The sequence below is a fragment of the Echinops telfairi genome, unplaced genomic scaffold, assembly GCF_000313985.2.
Source record: "Echinops telfairi isolate 266 unplaced genomic scaffold, ASM31398v2 ScPeMD7_7461;HRSCAF=8499, whole genome shotgun sequence".
NCBI classification, from domain to species: Eukaryota; Metazoa; Chordata; class Mammalia; order Afrosoricida; family Tenrecidae; genus Echinops; species Echinops telfairi.
The window spans coordinates 741,301-766,714 of record NW_022111361.1 but is presented as its reverse complement, the minus strand read 5'-3'; the positions used below and the strand labels follow the sequence as shown (position 1 = coordinate 766,714).

The following is a 25,414-nucleotide window of genomic DNA, read 5'->3' as shown; positions in this document are numbered from 1 at the left end:
CCTCTCAGTTGTGTCTGGCCCAGTTGAAAAGCAAACAAAGGTTCGTGTGAATAAGTTTTCCCGCTCCTTGCAGTCCCCCTTTCACACCTTAATGTACCCTCTTCCTTCCTGATTTTTACTTCCCCTGACCAAACACAGACATGTTAGCTTCACTTGGTGATGTTGCTTCGATGTAAACAGCCTGATGTAATTGGAACCTACAAGTTCACTGGTAAGCCTTTTCCTCCAAAATGTAGATAAAGAGGCTTTTGCTCATGTTCTGGCCGGCTCTTGCTGGCAGTGAGGTTTTACCCCTTCCTTCTCAGCAGGTCGGCAGCACGATGACGCCTGCTCACACAGGTGCACCCTCTCAGTGTCTTCCCCTCCCCTTCCCAGACCCATGCGGGATCAGGTCATTTCATTTGGTGGGAGTCACAGGCACAGAGCTAGAAGAGCCCCCATTAAATAAGCCACTGCCCTGCAGTGCCATGCATCACCTGCATTCCACTATCAGAGACTCTTGCCAGTCTCCTCCCGTTTCTGACACTGAAGCAAGACTAGCATTCAAAATAAAAATGCTGCTGTGGTCAAATCAGTTCCAACTCATAGCCTCTGTGTCAGGAGAACTCACAGCCTCCCTGTGAGTGCACAGGGTAGACCTGCTCCGTAGGGTCTCCATGGCTGTCATCTTCATGATGTAACGGCCACCCACACCTTTCTCTCACTGAGCGCTTAGCCTGTGTAGCTGCTGTTACAGCTGCATCATTCCATCCACACCGTTTCTCCTCCGTGACCGATTGGTATCGCTAACTGATCGAGGTCTCCCAGCCCTTCCTCCTCCTAACTCCTCAGTCCTCTCATCCACTGTCTGGTTGCTCCGTTTCACACGTCTCTAGGATATGCAGGGTCAGGAAAGTGGACCAACTTAAGGGCCTTAAGCTCTGAGCTGGTAATAATTTAAAGGGTGGGTAGGTAGATGGATGGATGGATGAACATAGAAATTTTAAATGAATTTACAGCTGTAAACTTTATATAGGGAGATGTATCTGATATATAAGCAGATTATAAAATGGTGATTTAATAGTAGCCATATTAAGCATCACTAATTTTAATTACTAGATGACTGGCTCAATAGAAGCTTTCATTGTGCTTATGCTGAAATTTTTTTTCTGAATTCAAATTTCTGTGAACTAGTATAGTAAAACAACATGTTTGCATATCTTTATGCTAATTACTGTGTATGTTTGAGTGTGCTTGATTGCCTCCTGTAATTCAATTATGTGTAATTTGTAATTTGTTGCTCATATGATGTTACACATCTCACAATCCACAGAAGATTAGGAAAATAGCATCTTGTGGAAGAAGAGATTTTATCAAAGAAAGAGGGGGCGGTGCAAAGAGCAGTGACCTTGGAGCCAGGATTGTGGCTTAGTTTCCATTGGAAAAGTATATGGTTCTGTGTGCAAAGTGCTCGGTGAAATCACTCCTGGTCTGTTTTGCTATTCACTGCGCTCCTGCAGGAGTTTGAAATGAGGACCTGGCAGATGGGGATGAAACATGCCGTGTGCACCGGCTGTTGTGCTCGCACAGCACAGATTAGACTTCCCAGAGACCACTGCTGAGCTCACTGTGCACGTGATCTGCGAGGGGAGGAAGGGGAGGACCCGCAGGCAGGGGAAGCAGGACGTGGGAAGAGGCGAATGGCGCTGCAGTGCTCACTGCAGGGAGGCAGCTGCAGTGGGTCGGCGGTTGGGCCTTTCCCTTCTGGGCATTTGTTCCTTGGGCTGTGCCTTGGAGGGCAGACTGTAGACTCTCTGAACGCCCAGCCTGCTCAACGTCATTTCTAATCGGCAACTGATTATTATATCCCCCCACTGAGAATAAGAAAGGAAAACATAATCTCCCTCCCATTCTTTTCTCTTCAGATCAGCTGGCTTCAGTCTTTGACTCCATAACCCAAGTTACTCTTCTCTGAAGGTTCTTTCTTCTTCTTCCTTCTCTAGGCTGTTCTTGCTGGAGATTTAATTCTTTCTGCAGCGTCTATGGCTTTGGCTCGCATCGGGAATACAACAGTTATATCCATTTTAACCCAGGTCATTGAAGATTTGGTGCGTGGTAAGTTGATTCTGGCTGTTCTTACTCAGTTCAGCTCTCTGTTTAGTAAGCAGGCAACTCTCATCTCTTGACCTCTTCTTTGCAGGTGAATTTCTTCAATTAGGGTCAAAAGAAAACGAGAATGAAAGATTTGCACACTACCTTGAAAAGACCTTCAAGAAGACTGCAAGTCTGATCGCCAACAGTTGTAAAGCAGTATGTACGTTCTGTCTGTTCACGTTAACCACCCTCATGGCTCTGTCTGGGAGCTAGTTCTCCTTGGAAAAGGTCATTGGAGACCCTGAAGTGTCTTAAATCCTCAGAGATCAAAGAGGAGAGAATGCACTTCCCCAAACAATACTCAACTTCTGCCTGTTTCCCACTTTGCTGGCCGTCTTAGTAAGCAAACATGAACTTGGAAGCGTTACTCCAAGAACTAAATCAAAATAAACTTTATCGCATATTCCCCAATCCACTTTCCAAGGTTCGCCAGTAATGTTTTGAACAAATTACCCAAAGTAATTTGAGTATTGTCAAAAATCACACTCTTTCTGAGCTTTTAAAGTTATGAAGTTCCATTCTTAACTATGGTAGATTTCTCAGTGGAAATCTGGAGGTAGACCTACCTACTCCACACACACACCACCACCCCCCACCACCCCCAAAATGAGAATGGAGTAAATCCGAGATCGCTGGCAAGTTCTTGTTGGGTGGGGTGGGCAGAAATCCATCATCAAACACGTACTGTATTGGTAAGCTGGGGACACAGAAGATTCAAGGTTAAGATATGGCGGAGGGAGCAGCTGGGAGTTGCTGCCTACCATGTTGTAGGAGTTGAAAGGATTCCTAGACTTTGATACCAGAACCCGCCCCTCACTTGGATTGCTTCTGCTTCTGTCCTGGCAAACTACAGGCTGAGAGCCAGAGGGAAAGCATCTCACTTCCTACATCCCAAGAAGCCATCGCTTGTAAGATGCACTGTTATTTTGTGTACAAATAAAAAGAAAGTGGGAACACTTATTAAAAAATCAGGAATAAACAACAACAACAACAAATCAGGAATGAGCTCAAGGAAAATTGCAACTTATTAAGGAAAAGTGATAGTCATTTCTATACTAGCAAAGTAGATATCCCTGGCCCAAGCAGAACTACCAGAAATGTAATGTAAAATAGATATATTTTTTGTGTGTTTCAAATTTACCCGAGAAAGAGGCCTGGTGGTGCAGTGGGATTTGCGCCCGCCCTCTGCTTCCTGGAAGAGAGCTGTGGCGATTGACTTCTATGAAGACACAGCCTTGGCGACCCCACAGGGCAGTTCTACTCCGTCCTGTAGTCTCCGTGAGTCAGATCAATGCCAACAGTAACGGGTGGGGTTGGGTTGGTTGATTTGGTTTGGTTTAATATTACCCAGAAGAAAGTACCTATACCTTCTATGTCACGTGCTTGAGTTGAGCATATTTTCTTATGAGTAGTAGATTCCTGGAAGACTTTCATGGAAAATATAAACCATTTTTTGTCGGAGTGTAAATTGTGAACCATTGGGGGTGGGGGTTTTTTTGGGGGGAGGTGTTCCTTAGTCTTTCCGCAGTGTCGAGTAATAGTACTAGGCCTAAGTCATACAGTACAGCTCCTGGGGCTCCAGTCCTTGCATGCCGGAGGTTAGCCAGAGCAGGACATCTGGACACAGGGCTCCGTGAGCTGGCCGTGGCTGCAGTGAGACTCACTGGGTAAGACCCTGGTCTTGCTCGGATTACAGGGCCTTTGAACAACCAGGTCTACAGAACAGCGTGCTCTGGGGATCTGCCGGGCCAGTGAAATGCAGGGGTGAGCTCAATAGGGTTTTTTTCTCAAAGGACACAGAACAGTCACAGGAGCGTATTAGGAAGTTGTCTGAGGAATTGTTATCCATTCAGACAGTGTAGTTGCTCGCTGCTCGATGGGAACCCACCTACCCTGCAGCCTGGATCCTGCCCCTCCAAACTTCTCTTTCTACCCCAAACTCAAAAAACACGGAAAAGGAACACAATCTGAGCCCCTCAAGGAGACCAAAACTGCTGTTCTGATGTGCTAGAAACCCAAGGGCTCAACATTTTTCATGGCACGGTAACGGAGATGGAAACACCGCTTTCAGACAGAGGCTAGGTATATCAAAAAACATTAGCTTCCCAAAAAAAATTTTTTTAAAAACATTAGCTTCACAATTGGATTTTTAAAATTTTAATAAAAGTTTCTATGATTGTGTAGCAATAATTTTTGACCCTGTGTATGTAGTGGTGAGCCAGAAAAAAATGAGGAAAACATTTCTCCCTATAAAAAGACCCCGTTGAAACCCCAGTGGTCCTCAACCTGTGGGGTGTGACCCCTTTCAGGGTCGAGCGACCCTTTCACAGGGGTCGCCTGATTCATAACAGTAGAAAAATCACAGGAGTGAAGTAACAACGAAAATAATTTTATGGTTGGGGGTCACCACAACATGAGGAACTGTCTTAAAGAGTCGCAGCATCAGGAAGTTTGAGAACCACTGCCCTAAGGCCTGTGAATTATGTCGAATTTGCTGACAACTGTTGCAGCCAAGTTTATTTATTGAAAAGACTAATTTTTTTTATTTCTAAGTTAGCATGGCTGGTTTTTTTTAAAATGGAACTATGATAGACACCGCAATCCTAAATAAAAGAATAACCTACAGTATTTAAAATGGGCGTGGTAAGCCTGCTACATGAGTGAGTGCTTCCTTATTGATCATGATACGTTTTGATGGCCAAAAACTCCGTGGAAACCAAACTGTCACCCTCAAGACTAGTGGATGACGTGAAGCGTAGTGATTTTCCAGATGTCCCCCTGTAGGTTAGAAACCGGAGCAAGTAGTGGGGTTGTTGGAGTGGAAAGTATTGCCCACAGGGTGGACGCCCCACAGCTCTCCCGGACGATGGGACCCGCAGTGACCGCTCCTGGAAGAGCCCACCCTGTGCCTGAGCCATCAAGACGCCACCTTTGCCTAAGATGACAGAGATTCCCTTTTGGGAAGAACACCTCATTCTTCACATAGGAGCAAGAAAAGCATGGCTCAGCCCTTACTAAGAATGCACCGTTTCATGCTGTCCACGAGGAGGCGTGCCCCGCCTACAGGGGGCTGGTTTAACCCCTAAGCTCCCCTAAAGCAAAATGAGGGCACGAGCTCTCACAGTACACTTCTCCATTTACAAGCCCTCTGGGTGGAAATATTCCAGGGGTGGTAGATGTGTTCAGAATTCACGTTTTATATGTGTTCTTGGTATTTAAAATGCCAAGACTTGTGGGGTCCGAAAGCACAGAAAGCCGACCCTAAAAAGAAGTGTGATAGAGGGGGAGGGAGGAAGGGAGGGAGGGAAAGAAGAGGAGCTGATACCAAGGGCTCAAGTAGAAAGAAAATGTTTTGGAAATGAGGATGGCAACATACGTACAAATGTGCTTGGTACAATGGATGTATGGATTGTTATAAGAGCTGTAAGAGTCCCCAATAAAATGATTTATTTTTTAAAAGTGATGAAGAAAAGTAAAACACCAGCATTATTGTAGAAGAACTAAAGGGAGTCTAAGATGTGAGGAGGATGTGCAGGACGCTTAGTGGCTAACATTTCATCCTGTTGTTTCTAGTAAGGCGTTAGGTTACTCTCGATTCTAACACCTCCCCTCCTTTTCTAACCACCCATGGCTTGTCTATTTTTAATGTAGTAAATATATAGGTAACAAAACGTTTGCCATCTCCACCCTCTTCCCGGTACATGGACAGTTCCGTGGCCTTCAGTGGGTTTGTCCCCATCCTCAGCTTTCCCCCCAACATGTAAAACGAGCTCGTGTCTCGGAGCACCCATGGTTTTTGTAGTGGAGACGATCATGTTACAATCTAAAAGGGCTGCCGCCTAAGGGAGCTATTTTGTGACTCTGGTTGCTATTAAGATAAAATTTAGTATCAAACGATGATTGAGTGTGTGTCTAATCATAGTCCCAGAAAATACATGTTGTAGCTTCCCCAGCAAATCTGATGGGACAGGATCCAAGGCAGTGGCCTGCCGGTTGCAGTTCCGACAGTGACAGGGCTGGGAACTCCATCCAGAGCCGGGTGTGGTGCTCCTTCAGTTGGCTGTCTCTTGTTGTTTTGTGCGTCTCTGTTCTCTCTGGGGCTGAATGTGGTCCTAGCTGACTTGCTGCTATTTAATTCTCAAAGCTGTATGGCGCCACCGCTTCACTGAAGAGGATCATGGCCCGAATATTGCTTCATGGTCATCTTAGCAGAGCACACTTCTGGTGTTGTACTTGCTGTTACAATGCTTTCATCGATGACCCTTGTCAGAATTGCCAGTTGCCCCCTTACTGTCTGTTGGACCAAAAGGAGATAAACATTGGCAGCCCAGCATCCAATTCAGGATCCCACTGGGGCTCAGTTGTCAGGAGCTGTCAGTCTCTCTTCATCTGAACGTGCTGCTCAGTTCTTTCTCTTTGAAGAGGCCACAGGCCAGGTCTGCTGGTGGGTCTGCTGCTGGGCTTATCCAGTAGTTCTCAGATTTGAGTCAGGCGGTGGGGTTCGGGGCGAGAACAGAAGTGACGTTGTCTTCTCTGTTCAGCACGTTGTGACTGTTTATCCCATGACTGGTTGTGTCCTGTGAGAAGCCAGCCAGGACTCTCCACCTTAAAGTTGCTGATTTCCCCTTTAAAAGTAGAGTTTTGGGGTGAGGTATCCTGAGATTAAATAAATACCCAGTGTCTCATTAAATTCTCATCCAGTGGGTTTATCATCCATTTATGTTTCTTTCTTTAACCAATTATTACTGGTGGTTTGACAAATGGCAATGTTTTTCTAATTCTGGCATTTCTTCTACAATAGAGTTGGTGCTCTTGTCATGATGTTCTAACCCGTGTGGACGATTGGATTCTTATTGGGTGATAATCATTTGTTATCACTTAATGTTCAGTTTTCCTGTCCTTGGCCATTGGAAAGGGCCCTTGAACCTGGCTTCTCCATCTAAAACATCCAAAGCATTCTTTTAACCTCATGGCATGATGCTTACACCTTGGGCTGCTAACTGCCAGGTCAGCAGTTCGTGGGAGAAAGAAGGGGTTCTCTACTCCCTTCAAGGGTTACAATCTCAGAAATCCACAGGGGCAATTCCATCTGCCCTGTAGGGCTGCTGTTTGTTGGAAGCAGCTTGACAGCAGTGAGCTTGGTTCGGAGTCTGTCGTTCTCAGCATTTCCGTACTCTAGCATGCGGCGTCCAGGTGCACACGTCTCTAGAGAGCTCGGGTTCCTCTTAGTGGAGAGAAGTATTTAAAAAGCGACCTCTGCACTCTTGTCATTGCTTCTAGGCTCCCTCAAGGGACAGAGATGGGCTTTCTCCTCTTACAAAGCGTTACAGTGTCGGAAGCCCATGGGGGAAGTTCTCCCCTGCCCTAGGAGTGTTGGCTGTGAGTAGGCACTGACCCGACGGCAGTGAGTATGTGTCTGTCTTTCTAGAAGGAAACCACACACAGTGCCGTCGAGTCTGCTCTGACCCCAGTGGCCCTGCACCGGCTTTCTGAAACGAAACCTCTGTAGGAGCAGACAGCCTCGTCTGCCTGCTGAGGAGCGGCCGAGCCACCAGCCACCACCATGAGGGATCGTCCTGACAGTCCCGAATCCAACCTAACACCGTAGGCGTCTTGTTTAACTCTAGCATTCTCTGTCAGTGTTTGTAACCCCCTTTCCCAGCAGGGAGAAACTTGGCTCCTGTTCTCCTGAATACCTTTATTTGCTCAAATCTAGGATACACATTTAAAACAAAATATTGCCAATGGGCCATTCTGGCTCCTTCAGATGAGAACTGGGTCATAGTTTTCCACGGCTCCGATCTTGTCCGCACACTGCCACAGCTTCCGGCCAGGAGTCCCCAGTAGGTGCCGATGCCAGTAGCCCTCCCGCGAGCTGTGGAGTACTTGACGACTGTGCTAAGGGGATCCTTTTGAATATGCTTGGGAGTCTTCAAAATTGCTAACTCATTGTTTTACAAAATCTCTTTGTATTTATAAAACCCTGTTTATAGTTCTTTTTGTTGGTAGCATGAATACGGTCAGAATGCTGTGCTCAAAACTCACCTTCCTCCCTGTTTCAGTGTGGTTCCATGACCGAGTGAAATACGGGGAGGCCCCGATTATTCCATCTTGGGACCATTGCATTCTTTCTGGCTCTGGTTTTTGGTTTGGGTTCAGAGTTTGGTGGGTTGTGCTCCCTGGCCCTCCCCCAGTTCTTTAACAAATGCAGTGTCACGCACTCGTCTTATGATCGCACTGTACTGTACGGGTCTGCTGCTGTCCCTGCAGACAGCAGCATGGTGTCGCATAATCTAGTGCGACGACCGCGGTGTGTGGCGGGGGTGTGTGTGTGTGAAAGGCCTAGACAATGACCAGTTTTCCCTCCGGAGGACTGTACTGACGAGTGTGCACTCCCCCCAGCAGTTATTTAGTATTTCCCTATAGTCGTCTCCATTTTTAACCAAACTGATAGTTGAGTGTTGGACATGTTTTCATGTTTGGGACCATTTTTATAACTCCAGTTATGAATTTTTCATGTCTTTTTCCTATTTTAATGTCAGATGTTTGGTCTCTCCCCCACCCCCACCCCCACCCCCCATGTTTAAGAATTCTTTGTATGATAAGAAAACTAGCCCTTTGTGTGTGATATTAGTTGCATATATTTTCTCAGGATTTTCCATTGGTTTTTGACATCACTTTATATAATGGTGGCATCCACTAATTTCTTTTTTTACTACACCCCACTATATATGCAGTGGGGTTTCAAACAGTTCATATCTTTCAATTCCATTTTTCCATGAACTTTTTAAGTCACCTTTAGACACACTATGTGTGAGACATGCATACATGTAACCAGACACATAAGAGATTATACCTCTTAATACATGGTAGCCCAAACACACCTTTGAAGACCAGTAATGTTTGAAAATCATCAAATTCTTTGCCTACGTCCACAATCTCAGCCTCTCCTAGTCGTTCCGAGGCACGGCTCCAGCAAAGGGCACAAGAGGTGTGCAGAGCCCCAGACAGACGCCCGTTGGCACGGGATGGCGAGGCTGTGATATCCCGTTCAAGTAGGCGGGTGCCACTTTCTTTTACAGACCCTCCTCCCCTGTGCCCAGTCCACTTCCAGGACGAAACAGCCCTCCTCTGAGGCCGAGAACGAACGGAGCCCCTGGCATTCAGTGTGCCGCCATTGTGCTTTGTTGTGTTGTGTTGTGTTGCGTCCGCTTTTCCTTGTCGAAAGAGTTTTAATGAGTTTCTTTATTTGTATGTCTCCTTGCCAGGGTTCCAGTCTTTGCCTGGGCTGGGGGTGGGGACCTCTGGGATGGTCTTGGCACTGCAGTAGCTGAAATCTGTACGTGAAGACAGGGCTGCCCACTAACAAGTAGCTCATAGCTGGGTGAGCGCATGTCCACAAGAGGTGGACATTATGGGCAGAGCAGCTTTATGGCCACTTGGCATGTCACCTGACTCTCTCACCTTCTTCCATTTCGTTGCCATTAGAAGCAGCACAGCAAAGTGGTTAAGCGAGCCGCCCTGGTACCAGAATGTCAGGATCCAACATTTCCCAGCCGTGTACGCCTGTGGTACCCTCAGTGCCCTCTTCCCAGTGAGTTAGCAGTGACACCCCTCAGAGTAGTCCCTTGCACGTACTAAGTGTCCAGTTAAGGTTAGTAGTTCTGATTGTGATCCACAAAATGAGTACTTATGGGAAATTTGAATGTTTGGCCAAAATAGCGTTAAGGGTCTAAAGCTTAATTCCCAGGTGTGATGTGTAGAATTTTTTTTTCAGTCACTTACTTCTAAGGAAGCAAGTTTCCGTTTCTGTGTGGGCTTGTGTCGAGAGAGCAGCATTCGTCTGGCTCCAGAGAACGGTGTCAGTGGTCAGTTGTCCTGCCTAAGAAAGGAACACCCTTCTGTTCTGCACTTGGCTTATTCTAGGCTGCCCAAATCTTGGCCCCTGGCGTTCTTTCAGCCAAGTTGATGGCTATCTTGGCTCCGTTCAAAGTTTCTAAATTGTCCACCATGTGGTGTTGCCAGCTGGCTACTGCCCCTGGGTCAGTGCCTGCTGGGGCTGAGGTCTTTCCTGTTGACAGCAGCTCCCAAAACTCTGCGGTTTAGTTGATACTGACGTATAGTGGCCCTACGAGGCAGGGGAGAACGGCCCCTCTGGGTGTCTGAGACTAAATCTTCACAGGAGTAGGCAGCCCCGTTTTCCTCCCAAGGAGATGCTGGTGGGTTCAAGCCTGCTCTGCTGCCAGGGCTCCCACTCAAAGTGATGGAGTGAGTTATTTTTCAGTTTAAAAAGTGACTGCCTGATCTCTTAGGAGGTGTGCATTTTTATCCTGGACTTTTCATAGACTCGAGATTTCATGAAGTCATCTTTTGGCTGAGGAAGTGCCGTGATCTGGCGTTGTTAGCAGAGGTGGGGGGACGTGCCAGGCTCCACGCTCTGGCTCATGGATGAGGAGAAAAGCTAATAACAATACTAATCGTAGCACACAGACTGGGTTCAGAGGTTAGGCACTGTGCCGAGGGCTTCTAGATGGCATCACGTCTCTGTCTCACGACGATGCTAGGAGGGGCTATTGATCCCTTCATTTCACAGGTAAGGGAACGGAACCACAGAACGAGCGACCAGCCAATCAGGGTCACATGGTAATCATAAGGGGCATCGCCCAATTCTAGGGGCTTAAATGCCCCCGACCTATTCTACCCTGTTGACTGCCGGAGTCAGATCTGGTCCCTGGCCAGAGGACCTGGAGGGGGGGGGCGGGAGGGTCAGGAACAGGGTTCTGGGTCATGCAGGACCCAGGACTTCCGGAGGTAGCGGAGAGCGCCAGCTGGCTTTCTCCTTGCATGCGTGTCCTCACCGACAGTTCCTCTTCTGTAGACAACACGGCAGGACCTGGCACCGCCCCTGCCCCCTCTGGTTCGAGCCCTGCCCTGGTTTCTCTAAACGGCAGGGCTGCTTAGCATGCCTGGCAGCACAGCGAGGAGGCAATCAGTTGACTGGTGCCAGCTCGTTTTTTTTTGAACAGGGAGTTTTAGAAACCCTATTTCTCCCCAGCTGAGGTACATAACTGTATACAGTTATATTACTTCTTGTGAGGGACTATGTAAATATATATTTACACCCCCACACACACACACGCAGTAGGACAATCCTGGTAATGAGAGGACAGATTATATCTTCAGCATGAGGTCTGGGTGTGAGGGAGTCTGCGAGTTTAAGAAAACAATCTTAAGGATGATTTTTTTGAAACACTATTTGGGCATGTTCTGTCTTCTTTCTGATAGCATTATCTCCTGGCTGGTTATACATCATTTAGCCTCCCTACTTCTTATTTAAGGGATTACGTTACTACGGTGTGAATCCTTCCCTCCCTCCGGGGTGTATAGCCTTGTTTCCACCTGCCGGCAGCTTACATCAACACTCTCTCTTGCAGGTCTCGGTCCTAGGATGCCCTGACCCGGTGGTACATGAGATCGCCTATCAATACGGAAAAAATGTGGGCATCGCTTTCCAGGTCAGTATGCATATCTACATATGAGCCCTGGCATAGTGGGTCCACGTGGGCCTGCTAACCACAGACTCGGCAGTCGGAAACCACCAGCACCTCCCAGAGAAAGACGAGGCTTGGTCCTCCTGTACAGTTACAGTCTCGGAATCCCACTGGGGTTTCCTGTCCATAGGGTCCTGGAGTCAGACTAGACTCGATGGAAGTGAGTTTGTTTTGTGGGAGCGGGGTGTGCTGGATGCTAATTCATAGGCATGGTGACCTGTCATAATGGCCAGCAGGGTCTCCCAGACTGAAGTCCTCGGGTGGGGAGTGGGTAACAGTGATGCTGGGGCGGTGGTACTTTTCACATTGCTGTTTTTCCTCTTACTAGCTTATAGACGATGTGTTAGACTTCACCTCGTGTTCTTACAAGATGGGCAAACCGACATCAGCTGATCTCAAGCTCGGGCTGGCCACCGGCCCTGTCTTATTTGCTTGTCAGCAGGTAGGTTTACAGACTCCCTTTGGCATGCTGACAGGAAGCCCTGTGGAGGCAAGTCTCCCAGGCCCAGCATGGTGGGAAGACGAGACCCCAGGCCTAGGCCTGTCGGAGATGTGGGGGAAGTCATTTCCCCCTTACACCTGTTTCCTTATCTATGAAATAAGCTTCCTCCTTCCTCCCAGGGCTGCGGTGAGGATTACCTGTGGGACTTACACAGAGATAGGTACTTTGTAAATCGTGTGCCTTCGAAGTAGCATGATGATGCCCGTCTACTTTTGGCACAGGCAGGGTGAGTGCCTTCCATGTGTTGAGTTTAGGCAGTGGCCTCTGAGTGTGCCTCGGTGCCCCCTTCAAAGACACAGGAAGCATCCGGCAGCTGAGTATGAGAGCCTCAGAAACGCCCCTTCCAGACTCTTGCTGTCAGCTCAAAATGACAGGAAGTCGGCAGCGTGCAGTGCACCCGAGAGCGGTAGAGCTTCTCTCTTGGCGCATCTTCTCTCCATCTTCTTGCATGTTCTCTCTAATCCAGTAGGGCCACGATCAGAGAGGCCGCAGAGACTTGCCAACCTGATGTTTCCACAGCTCGCTCAGGACCGCCGCAACGTGGGTCTTGGCGGTGCCAGATGTTAGTTGAAAGACACGGACTTGGAAGGCAGCACAGATTTCCCTCTTGTGTTTAATCATGGTACCTAACCCCTTGTTTAGCAAGGCTTTAGAGATGCACATCACCTTGCTTCAAATGAAAAACTAGCTCTTGGTTCTCAGAGTGTAGTAACTTGTGGTCTTTCAGAGATTTGGCCTCTCCTTTCTCAGACTCTACAGCGTTTGTCATAAACTCTCGGAGTGTGTTAAACTACTCAGGCCATTTGCTGCGAGAGAAAGCAGAGACCTTGTTTGTAAGTAGTTTCTGCCGGCTGTAAAGGCAGGTTACCTGGGGCAGCACTCGAGTGGGTCGCAAAGGGGATGTTGGAGCGCTCCCTGGAAACGTCAGTTCTCAATCTTGCCTCTGGAGCAGAGCCGAGAAGCAGAACATACCCTAGGAGACTGACTGTGTAGGGCTGACTCATTAACCCTAGACTTCTGGTGGGCCAAACACCAATAGACTCCCCTATCACGCTTTACAAATACAGGAAAACTTTTCTCATTGCACACCAGGAACAAAAAAAGACAATCTTCGTGTGCCTTTATGTAAAGGCAAAGACAGTGTGTCTGAGATTTGAAAAAGCTAGTCCCTGATTTCCCAACCTGCAACTGTAAACACCGATCCATGACTCAGACGTGGATTCGTACATGAGGGACAAATGATCCTGAGGCCCGAGTGTGCTGAAATCACTGCGTTGTCTGTTGTGTAAGAGACTGAACCCGGCGAGTAGAGGAGGAACCCTTTGTCAGCAGCACGGCAAAGGCCCACAGTGCCCCTACCCACTGTTGGCTGTCCCTGGGAAATCCCAGTGTCACAAGACAACACACTCACCCTCATCAGACAGCGCTTTTCTCATCTGCCCACCGGCGGTGGGAGAGGAGTTAGAAAGGCCGGTTAAGAGACTCTGGAAAGGGAACCGTTTATGGCACTGAGCGGGAAGTGGCACTGGACACTGGACATGACCTGCTTCATGAGCAGGCTGGGTTTTCTGTCTTGTGGCGTGGGGGCCAGAAGTTAGTCAATTCTGTATTTATGTTTGGGGAAGTAACTCTGCCCCTACCCCCACCCCCCACCCCCTTAAAAGAGCAAGATTCATAGTATGCATTTTACGAGGTAGTTTCAAAATTTTGTGGGAAAATGAAACTAAAAGATAATGGAATTTTGTCACCGATTTTAAAAGCTCCCTCTTACTGTTAAAAAAGGAGGGTTCTTGATGAGAAATTTTGTTTGTACAAAGATTCACAAGGCTACAATTAATTTGGGGTAAAACAAGATCCAAAAATAACCTTTCCTGAAACATACAGTGCCTTTCTGATTAACAGAGTGTTCTTGCACGTATTATCTCTAATGTCACAGCTCCTCTTGGTTGGGCGTCTCATTATGTCCTGTCCGTTTTACAAGTGAAGACGTACCATTCAACGCTGCCGGAGTTCACAGCAATCATAAGTAGCATGCAGGCAGCAAGACCACTTCAAGTCTCCGAGACCAATGAGGTTCTTGCCACGGAGAATGCGCCGATGAGCTTCCCGGGTACTCAGGAGGGCTTCTCCTGGCACAGGCTGCCAAAGCCGGTTTCTTCATAGTGGTCAACCTACCGGTGGAATGGTGGTCTAAGGCAGCGTGATCATTTCCACAGGGAAGTTTTGTTTGCAGATTAGGTAAAACGCTCTTTGAGTTCTCAGTTGTGATCCTGACTCTTGAGTCTCGTTGGATGGGGACAGACCGACCACCTTGGGAAAAGTTTTCTATTCTTTTTTTGTCTCTTTTAAACTTGATATGGTTGGTTGTCTTGCAGTGGGAACTGGTTGCACTGGCCCTGGACAGAAAACCCCCAAACTGTGTAGCGTCTGGAATTTCAACCACTCTGCAATACTTTGAAGGGGGTTTCTTTATGGCCGTTGGGTCAGGGAACCTTAGGGAATTTCTGCAGAAGTTACAGTGATGAGTGCCTGCCTGAATGTGTGTATATATATTTGTATATATAAATATGCGTGTCCACCCGCACACGTGTCTGTCCCAACCGCATAAGAGGAAAACCATTTAAGGGCAAACAGAACGACGTGGAAGCCTCCAGAAGAAAATGGAGTGTCCTCTTTGATGACACTATTAGTTTTCAATTATCCCTAAAAAAAACTTTCCCTTTCTCTCCAGTTTCTTTCTCTTCCTAAATGTCAGCGGTAGCCACCCTCCCAGCACCGGCACTGCCCCTGCACCAATGTCCAGGCTTAGCCGACAGCTGGTGCCAGTGACCCACGCTCAGTTGGGTAAGCCACCTTTAGTGCACTGATGACCTCTGTAGTTGATAGAACATTGAACCGGTTCATTCTGGTTCAAGGCCCTGCTCAGAAATTTCCGTTCTACCTCAGATGCACCGTTACTATTTTGTAAAGAGTGCGCATTATCGCGTGACTTGCATGTAGGTACAGTGTGTCCGACTCAGCATCAACTTGACGGCCGAGTTTGGTTGTTTGTAGCATTTAACTTTTCTGTTCCTGTTTTCTCATCAGTGGAAAGGGCGGATTTTTGTGAGATTTTAGGTGTTTTGAACAGTATTTGGCACTTCAAAAATGCCACATACTAGCTCCATAAAAATGCTAAATACGAGGTTACAAAACCCTGTTTTCTCATCCCTTTTAGAATAAAAATGGAGTTGTTCGATCTTCCAAATTCTTGCTTTGAAAGTTCATTGTTTCATGTTGAGCTACTTTATGGTTTTAGAGATGTCTTTGTATCTCGGAGTTGACTCGGAGGACAGAGGAACATCACACCAAGCACAGCAGCCGCGGTGCCCCCGCAGCCCCACTCAGCTTCTTTAACAAACTCTTCAAGGCCAAGTTATTGTCAGCTTTGAGTGTTGGAGTGCTGCCGTGTGCCTCAGTCAGGAAAGGCAGGGCGAGATCAAGGTGGTGCTTTTATTCTGAGGAAATGCTGATTCTGATGCAGGTATATGGGATACATGTGCTCCAAGTGGATGACTGGGGAGGGGTGAGGCACTGGTCTCCGTTTCATGCAGTTACACAGGTCCCCATCAGGTGGTACCATGTGCTACAACTGGGATAAGAGCGTCCCTAGAAACCTGTGTGAAAATGTTGGTGGATGATATGTATTCCAGGAGTCAAAAAAGGATTAACTGCTCCCATTTACTGCTATGTCATCTAGACATTTGACCAACTGTGTTTCTCCGCCCACCCACCCACCCCATTGTTATCCAAATTTCCCAAGTATTCCAGTAAACTACAGGTGAAGAACATTTGATCCTCACAACAATAAATGTTCTTTATGATTAGTTCCCAGAAATGAATGCTTTGATAATGAGACGGTTCAGTTTGCCAGGAGATGTGGACAGAGCTCGACAATACGTATTACAGGTAAGTTGATTTTTTTTTCCCCCACTTGGCGGGGAAGGGGGTCAATAAGTATGGGAGAATCCTTTACCCAAACAGATAATGTAACATGGGAACTAAATGAAAAACCAAGAAGAGACCAGGTGTGGTCAAATCTTTGAGTTGACAAAAACATGTACAAATACTTGTACCATCTAATTTATTTATTTATAAGTATTTTATTAGGGGCTCATACAACTATTATCGCAATCCATACACACATCAATTGTATAAAGCGCATTTGTACATCATTCTCAAAACATTTTCTCTCCACTTAAACCCCCGACATTAGGTCCTCATTTTTCCCCTCCCTCCCCCCTCCCCACTCCCTCATGAGCACTTGATAGTTTATAAATTGGTATTTTGTCATATCTTGCCCTGCCCGATGTCTCCCTTCACCCACTTTTCGGTTGTCTGTCCCCAGGGAGGAGGTCACATTTTTCTTATCGAATATATCCCAAATTTTCTAATTAAATTGGCCTTAGGTAAAGCTCAGGGCTAATACTTTTAATTAATCTTTTAATAAAAACATACACATTCCAAGTGACGATCCTGTGAGGCGAGGGTTGAGACCCATTGCTTAGAGCTCCTCTGCCTGTGTCTGTTGAGAACGCCCCTGGGTCCCCCATGCTGGCCTCCAGCCGATCCAAGCCCTGCTCATTGCATGACCAGACTACCGGTCCGTCTAGCCCATCCTTGAGAGCTGCTGCAGCCTCAACCAAAGCAACCCGCTGCCCTCAGGCTGCCTGCCATGTGGCCCAAGTGTCTGTCCACAGGGCTGTCAAAGGTGGAACCTCTCAGAGGCCAAGCACCAGGATTAAACTTCCTGGGTGCCTCTGGGTGGGCTTGGTAACACCTTCCCAGTCACCTGACTGCTGAAAAGGTATGACAAATAAATGGTCGTCTAGGTTTTAAATAACAAGCAAATGTGAAATGTTTTTCTTTCATCTGAAGGGAAGCTGTTTCACATTCAGTGGCTATAAGCTTTCTTCAATTCAAATGCATTGCTAGTGTTTAAAAACAGCCTCAGCAGGACCGTTCTGCACAAGCCCATTTTTTTGCAGTTTTAGTTGTGCTGTCTTTGACATTGGAAAATGAGCTTTTTCCATAATTCAAATCCAAAGTCCATTGCAGCCAATCCATTTAGTGAACTGCATGGAATTTCAACATGCCCTCCATCTAGGTCTGTATTTATCCGAAGGTGCAATTCCCATTTCTCTGCTGCTCGGCCATTTGGCAACTTTGGGGGATAAGTGTTCTTTGAGTTCGGGGAGCAAAAAGCAGTCGCAAGGGACAAGACTTGGGGCTGGAGAGTGGCTGGTGTGAATTTTCCCAACAAACTTCTTCTGGATGGCCCTTGCCACCTTCAAAGTAAGGAGCCAGGTGTATTGTGATTGGGGAACAAATTCCTTGGAGCCACTCACCTTGCCTTTTTCTCCCAGCGTGGTTTAAACTTCTTCCTAACAACCGCCAGGCGTCTGTGGCCTTCAAGCAGATCTAGCAAGATTAGCCCTCTGAGGTCCTAAGAAGAGTTGACAGCCTCTGAACTGACCTCCTACCTCTGGCTCAACAGACATGCTTGCAGCCCACTGTTCTGATTGGACCTTTGTGTCTTGATGGTACCCTAATGAGACTTAGACAAGTGCCTCGGTTTATTGCTGAGAAACGTGACTGCATCCAGCAGCCATGCGACATGTTTAAGCACGTTTTGTTTGGAATAAGCCCCTGTATGTGTGCACTAGAACCCTCATAGCCCTACTCTGACTTACCCATAGACAATTAGAAGATGTGAAAGAATTTCAAATAATTAACTTTGGGGTTGTTGGAAAATTTTTAGAAACCTTTTGGGTTTCCAAAAAGCAAGTTCCCTCTAAAGGACATATTTCTATTTTAACTGGCAGTAGGGATAAAGATGAAACTGTCTACTCCTACGAAGTCAGTCTCAGAAACTCACAGGAGCAGTTCTAATCTGCCCTGAAGGGTCGATATGGGTTGGAATCAACTGGGTGGCTGTGAGTTTGGTTTTTAGTGTTCAAAGCATCACAATGTGCTACACAGGCTACTTCTTTGGAGGATCATTTAACAGGATTGTAAAAACTCAGTAGGGGAGTGGGCTGCAGCTGATAAACTAGTCTGGCTGAGCTGTCACAGAGAGGTTTGGCATAGGAAAGATTACTGAGAACTGAAGTGTGAAATGGGATTGAAAAGGGGAATTAACTGTAACCCTTAAGGCAAAACAGTGAAGTTCTTTCTCATAAGCTTGCGCAGAAATGTACTTTGGGGGAGTGGGAAATGCAGCTTTTCTCTCAAGAAATTCTTCAAAGGCCTGGAAAATCTAGCACCTGGTTCACACACAGGGCTCATTAAATATGAACAACTTGGCTTGACAGTTGGTGAATGCTTGCTACATGAAAGAAGATTAAGGTAAACAGAAATTTAAAAATCAAAAGAAATACAAACAGGTAGATTTTAACAGAAAACTCTAAGAGCAAGCTCTAAGAACAAAGAAAACCAAAACTTGAGATTAAACAAAAAGGAAGTCAGAGCAGGAGGCAGTGTGAGGAGTGGGGCAGGCGAAGGAGCAGAGAAGACTGCAATGGATGAGCTGACCAGAACGTGAGAGCTCCGCTCTGTAAATCTGCACCTGATTCACAAGGGAAAGGTTTTTTAAGGTTAAAAAAAGGAAAAGGTTTTCTGCATAAACAGATTCAATTGTCACGTTAACAGACACTGAATGTTAGAAGGACGTGAAATAAAACCTTCCAAGTGTTGAGGAAACATTTTAAACCTAGATGTCCATGCCTAGCCAAACTCTCCATTAAGTTTGAAGGCAAAAGAAAGCCATTGTCATAAAAACTGGATGTCCCGTACGCTGCCAAGGAAGGTGTAGGTACTGGACACCAATGACATGAGCCACAAACCCAAGGAAAAGACACCCGAGGGCAGATGTAAAAAGCAGACTGTCCAAGTAACAGAGTGACTAGTCCACAAGACATCTTCAGATTGTACAGTGCCCTTCCCACGATGGAAAAGGAAGAGTCAGTTGTGTGTCACAGTGTGGGCAACTTACTGGTAGAGACTATGAGACCTTTTGATCATGTTAGGGATATTTGACTCTAAATGACAGAGCAGCCATTAATGTACAGCTATGAAGTAATGAGTACATTTTCTTTAATAACCTTTTTATATCATGGAAGTAATACTTTATTAGTGGTTAGGTTCTAGAAACAACTGACAAGTTACATATAGAACACGTGTTACCAATCCCTAAATGTAATGTCAAAGTATTAGTAGGAAGACATACAATCAATCCCCTTTTAAAATCTTGAGTTAATGCTACAAAATGACAAAGGTAATCAGTAGAATTAAAGATATATAATGACCAAATCAGCAGGCAGCATACTATACTTTGGCTGTAAGTGATAACTAAAGCTGGTAATCTGGAAATATAGGCGTAAAGTCAAGAACCAAAACCAAGATTGGTGCCTTTGAAAGAGGGGAGGCCTAAGGATCACAAAGAAGAGATGAGCCAGTCAGGGTGCACCATAACACCACTGAAACATACATCTTTCCTCTAGTTCCTTAATGCCCCCCCCCACACACACACACAGTATCATGACCCCAATTCTACCTTACAAATCCAGCTGGACCAGAGCATGTAACTGGTACAGCTCACAACATAGGGAATCCAGGCCAGATCAATCCCACAGGACCAATAATGAATAGTGATACCAGAAGGGTAAGGTCAGAGGAGAGAGGGGGAACCCATCACAATAACCCCCTCCGAGGGTGACGGACAACAGAAAAGTGGGTGAAGGGAGATAGCAGTAGGTGCAAGACATGAAAAAAAAAATTAGTAAATGATCAAAGAGGGAGGAGGGAAAATAATAAGGAGCCATTAACAAGGGCTCAAGTAAAAAATGTTTTGAAAATGATGGCAACAAATGTAAAGATGTGCTTGACACAATGGATGTATGCTTGGTGATAAGAACTGTACAAGCCCCCAGTGCATGGTGATAAGAACTGTACAAGCCCCCAATAAAATTTGGAGAGAAAAAAAGGCGGGGGGAGGACAACGGTTGATTTCTGTCACAAACTCCTTTTCATTATGTTACGGATAAGTGGGTAAGCCAAAAAGTACTGCTCCATCCTCGTAGAAATCTTTATTAAACAAAAATTTCAAAATGTGCAGTTAAATGTTTACTGGTGTTCTCCATCTAGAACCCTAACCCATCCCCCAAGGACTTCTGTGCTCTTGGATTGGACCACAAACAGCAGTTCTGCAACTTTTGAGGGGCTGATCGTGCTCCTTTCAAATGTTGACTTTGGGGGAACAACATGAAGTCTGGAGGGGCAAAATCAAGGGTGTCGGGCAGATAGGGTAAGGTTTCCCGACAACACTTTCATAGGGCTTCCCTCAAAGAATAAGCAGGCATTACTGTCAGGGTGGGGATTAAAAATTCCTTGGTACCTTGGAGTTTCCCTCACCAACCGTCTTTTCCATTTTCTTAAAACTTCTTCCTAAGTAGTCCCCCTTGGTTGTCCAAGAAAGTCTATCTGGTTTACCTTGTGGATCCAAAAGCACAGTTAACCATAACCTTCTAGCCTAATAACCTGTGTCTTGATTTTAAATGGCCTAATAGATCCCACAGAGAATTTGTCTGCAGGCATCCACTGATCGCAGAGACATGTTTAAACACATGGAAGACATTTTGTTTGGAATATACCCCTGGAACTCTAATATCAATATTTGGGGAGTTATCCTCATATATTTCATTTAATAAAGGAAAAATTTTCACTTTAGGTTTTTCAATTTTTAATGGTATAAAGCTCTTGTATGTAGAACTTTTGGAAAAATAGATGGCTACTCAAATATTAATAAGTTTTATACCGTAATAAAATTTCTCTACTAGCTGGGGAAAGGTCATAAAATAAATGTTCAGAGGCGGCTAGAACACCGGGTTGAAGAGAGTACACTCAAATATCGAGTGGGTTCTCCGAGCAGCCTTTGTACAACAGAACAAGCCCTGTCCGCTGGCGCGCATCAGCCTCAGTTGTTGCTGTGCGTCAGCCCATTATCGGTACAGCCTCTGTCAGTCTACCTGGGGATCTTCTCTTTTTCCCTGACCCTGTACTTTATAAAGCATGATAAAAATGAAAAATAATTTTCTTATAACTTGGAAGCATCTCGTTGCCATCAAGTTAATTCCAACTCATAGTTAGATTATTGTCTTTACATCTTATACTCCACTCATCTAACCTTCAGTGTGCTTTGATTGATTACAACAGGAAATGAAGAGCTCACCAGTCAGTCAATAACATGTATGCGTTTCATTCTGTGCCCCACAGAGTGATGGTGTGCAGCAAACAACCTACCTCGCCCAGCGGTACTGCCAAGAAGCAATACGAGAGATCAGTAAACTTCGACCATCCCCAGAAAGAGATGCCCTCATTCAACTTTCAGAAACTGTACTCACAAGAGATAAATGACAATTCTTGTTGTTCTTGCTGGCAGCTATTTACCAGACTGTGCCTAAAGAATTTTGTCAAATACTTTGTTTGCTTCATGTGCAGATAACCAAAAAATCATTTTTTAAAAATCATTTCAACTTTACTGGTGGGTAATTTTTTTTAATTTGCAAAGTTTAATTTAAAATAAATTATATTGAAGAAAGCCATAACTAAGTAATTAAACCATCTGAACCTGTCATTCTAGCCCTATAAATTCTAATCGAGGTATCTTGATGGTTATATGTGGTATTGTTTACACTGTTAATATCCACATGTAAAGCCATTACACAAATAAATAATCAACGTTAAAAATTCCAAATGGTTTGTCATATTTCACCTTTACTGTGAAGGTAAAGGGAGCGTGGCAGTGAAGGTCTACATTAAGGCCATATCAGTTAATTCTGACAGCATCCAACATAATTCATAGAGGAGAATGGTTTATTATAAAAGACTATACATAAAATTTTGACAACAGGTTATATACACATTAAGAGAACATTACACTCAAAACAAAAAGCCAAAAAAGTAATTAAGTAATCACTAATGTTTAAATATGAAACAGTCACCTTGATTTTTAGTAGCAGTAATGGTCTTTAATTTTCAGAATTAAGTGTTTCCCCCTCCTCTTACTGTTCACTGTGCTGTTAGAAGTCTGTGCTGCCCAGTATACATAACTATAGTTTGAAACCCAAGTAAGTCTTCAATACACAGAAACCCACACTTGAGTACTCTTAATACCCCAAGCAATGTAGACTTCTGCACAAGAGAAACTATCCCTCGAGCCCTCCCATACATTAGAAACACACAAAGAGCATGTGTTGGCTTCAAATCATGCCAACCAAGACAAAAGCATCTGCTGGCTAGCTGTGTCCCTGTTCCCTGATCAATGGCTCACCCTGTGTCCCAACTATTTTATCTTTGAAATCTTTTTAGGTTGCTCTGCCAGCTAACAGTGCCTACTCAAAAGTAAATTGCATCCACGTTTACAAAAGGAGTATGTAAAAGACACATCGTTTCCTTTCACGGAACCAATCTATAACAGTTGGCTGTAAAACTGACGGAGTGACCATGTAGTCCCAAAGAATTTTACCTACAGGATGAAATGTGCACTTTATGACATATTTTCTTCACTCTGAGAAATTTAAATTCAGTAAATTGACTTGTACATGACCATTTCAGATTTTAAATCTGCAATCATCAATCACCTTGCAGTTTGAACAGATGGAGATTAAGACTGAATTTCTTTCAAAGTCAATACACTAAGAAAATAGAACCATAATTCTCCGATAAATCATCTTTTATTCATTTATTTACTTATTTATTTATTTATTTTAAAAGCAAACCAACAAAGGAAAGGACAAAAACCTTTGGTTCACTTATGTATTTATGAATGAAAAAAATTCATAATGCAAATTCACTCATTAAAAAACTTACGTACAAATTACAATGTTACAGATCACCCTTGTGTTTGTTTTGTTTCACGTGAAGACCTTGGAGACTCAATTATTTTATTTGTTTTTTGTGAGAGACTGCAAAGTATGAGTGCTCCAGGTAAACATCAAACAAATTGGAAGCATCTTGGATATTTTTGAAAGTATATTTCAATACATAAATTTGTATGCATGCTTTAAACAAATAGTATAGTTCAAGAGTGAGAGAATCTAACAAAAGTCTGACCAGCACCAGCATTTAAATTTTCTGCTTTCAAGATTAGTTTAACAGTGTTAGTAACCATGCTGCACTGAAAGATGTAATGGTACAATCTGAATCATGATTCATATATTATAACCCACTTCCCCAGAATATTTAGGCTGGTCAAAAAGTTAACAATGCATAAGTAAATGCATAAGCACAATCGGTTATGGACAGCTTCTTGTATAAAATGCTTTTAGGCAATATACAAACTGCCTCCAAGATTTATGCTTATGGGTAGACATTCAATTATACAGATAAAAGAGCATGTCCTGAAAATATGGGCACATTTTAAAACATTAAGACAATTCTGTTAACCATAATAGCCCCACAGTATGACTGAGTAATGAGAATCTACTTTAAAAGCCAAAAATTTAATCAGTATAGTGCATGATTGATTCAACATAGTTCCCAGGGAAGAGACCAGTCACTCGATTGCAGACTCCTTCATACCAGCCGTCGTCATTCTTCTTTATGACGTAAATGATTGCACCCTCCATAAACGACAGCTCATCATCCTTGTCTTTTGTGTAATCATATATTGCAACAACTATGGAGAAAGGAGTTGAAATATTACATGAGTGCATTATATTGAAATTTACTGGACTTTTATGACTTACTGCCAACTCAGTCCACAGGGATAACAAAAGCAACCACTTTCCTAAGTATAGGAGGGTCAGCTGCCCACCATGTGCCTAAATCACTGGCTTGACCTTGGGCCTAATTAACAATTGAATTAGAGTACATTCAATGGCATCTACTAATCTCTTCAGAAAAGATCTCTGAATTATGGGACGTAAATTAGCTATTTCAATTCATTCAGGTATGTGTTTCTTCCAAAATAACCTTGCAAAGCTGCACGGTTTTCAGTAGACCGGGCCATAACCCAGGCTATGTATTGAAAATACACACACTAGGAAGTAAGTAGCATCTTATTCCTATACAAGTCAAACATTCATGTATTTTATGGGGCAATACCCAATTCATTTGTTTGCATGCTTGCTTGCTTGCTTCAAAGGGAAAGTAGGTAAGTAAAATCTCATTAATTCATATTTAGAGAACTGTACACAAGTCTGTGCTATCTAGTTCTTTGCAAAGAGTGTTGTGGAAAAGGAAGATCATCTAGAAGCAGTCAATTTCCCAGCAAACTACTGGTTTATGAATTTAACAATTATTTTGCCTTTATAGCACAATAACGTTTTAGCACATGTGAAATGGTGATGTAGGCATTTTTGCACTGACTAGCCATTAATGTATTTTTTTTTCCTTTTTAAAAAAATTATTAAATACTTTTATTGGAGGTTCTACATCTTATCACAATCCACACATTCATCCAGTGTGTCAAGCACATTTGCACATACGCTGCCATCATCATTCTCAAAGCATTTCCCTCCCACCTAAGCCCGATATCAGCTCCCCATTTCTTCCCCTTTCCTCCCCCACCTGCCCTCCCTCAAGAACCCTTGATAAGTTACAGGTTATTATATTCATATATTACATCGTTCTCTGTCGCCGCTCACCTACCTTTCGGTTGTTCATCCCTCTGGAAGGATCCTTGTGATTTGATTCCCTCTGTCTCCCCCCACCCTCCCCTAATCCTCCTGCTATCTCTACTCGATGTTGGCCCTGAGGGGTTTATCTATTCCGGATTCTCTGTGTTGCATATTCTGGTGTACTCCAATTTGTAAGGTAGAATTGAGGTCATGATAGTGGGGGGAAGGAAGCACCAAGGAACGAGTGGAAAGTTGTGTGTTTCACTGGTGCTATACTGCACCCTGACTGGCTCATCTCCCTGTGTCCCCTGTGGGCATGTCTACAGATGGGCATTGGGTCTCCACTCCATGCCCCTCCCCTTACAGCTCTTAAAACATTCCATACATCAATTGTATCAAGCATATTTGTACATATGTTGCCATCATCATTTCCAAAATATTTTCTACTTGAGCTCTTGGTATAAGCTCCTCTTTTTTCCCCTCCCCTGTTATTCTTCATAGCTATTTTCCCCCTTAAAACAAGGAGTTTTATAGAGATTTAAAGTATCCTAGAATTTACTTTCTATATA

General features: G+C 44.6%; 2 protein-coding genes across 14 annotated transcripts in view; one reads left to right on the top strand and one right to left on the bottom strand.

Moving 5' to 3' along the window:
- PDSS1 (decaprenyl diphosphate synthase subunit 1) overlaps positions 1 to 21,975 on the top strand; it is a 39,443-nt gene extending 17,468 nt beyond the window's left edge. The window contains exons 5-10 of the mRNA XM_030888355.2: positions 1,983 to 2,094; positions 2,180 to 2,289; positions 11,568 to 11,648; positions 12,013 to 12,126; positions 16,054 to 16,134; positions 21,499 to 21,975. Coding sequence (XP_030744215.1) covers positions 1,983 to 2,094; positions 2,180 to 2,289; positions 11,568 to 11,648; positions 12,013 to 12,126; positions 16,054 to 16,134; positions 21,499 to 21,639 — 639 coding nt within the window. The 3' untranslated portion in view covers positions 21,640 to 21,975. The remainder of the gene's footprint in view (positions 1 to 1,982; positions 2,095 to 2,179; positions 2,290 to 11,567; positions 11,649 to 12,012; positions 12,127 to 16,053; positions 16,135 to 21,498) is intronic.
- ABI1 (abl interactor 1) overlaps positions 21,966 to 25,414 on the bottom strand; it is a 124,782-nt gene continuing 121,333 nt past the window's right edge. For all 13 annotated transcript variants that reach the window (XM_045300208.1, XM_045300199.1, XM_045300203.1 and 10 more), the window contains one exon: positions 21,966 to 23,902. In XM_045300208.1, the coding sequence (XP_045156143.1) occupies positions 23,727 to 23,902 (176 nt within the window). In that variant the 3' untranslated portion in view covers positions 21,966 to 23,726. The remainder of the gene's footprint in view (positions 23,903 to 25,414) is intronic.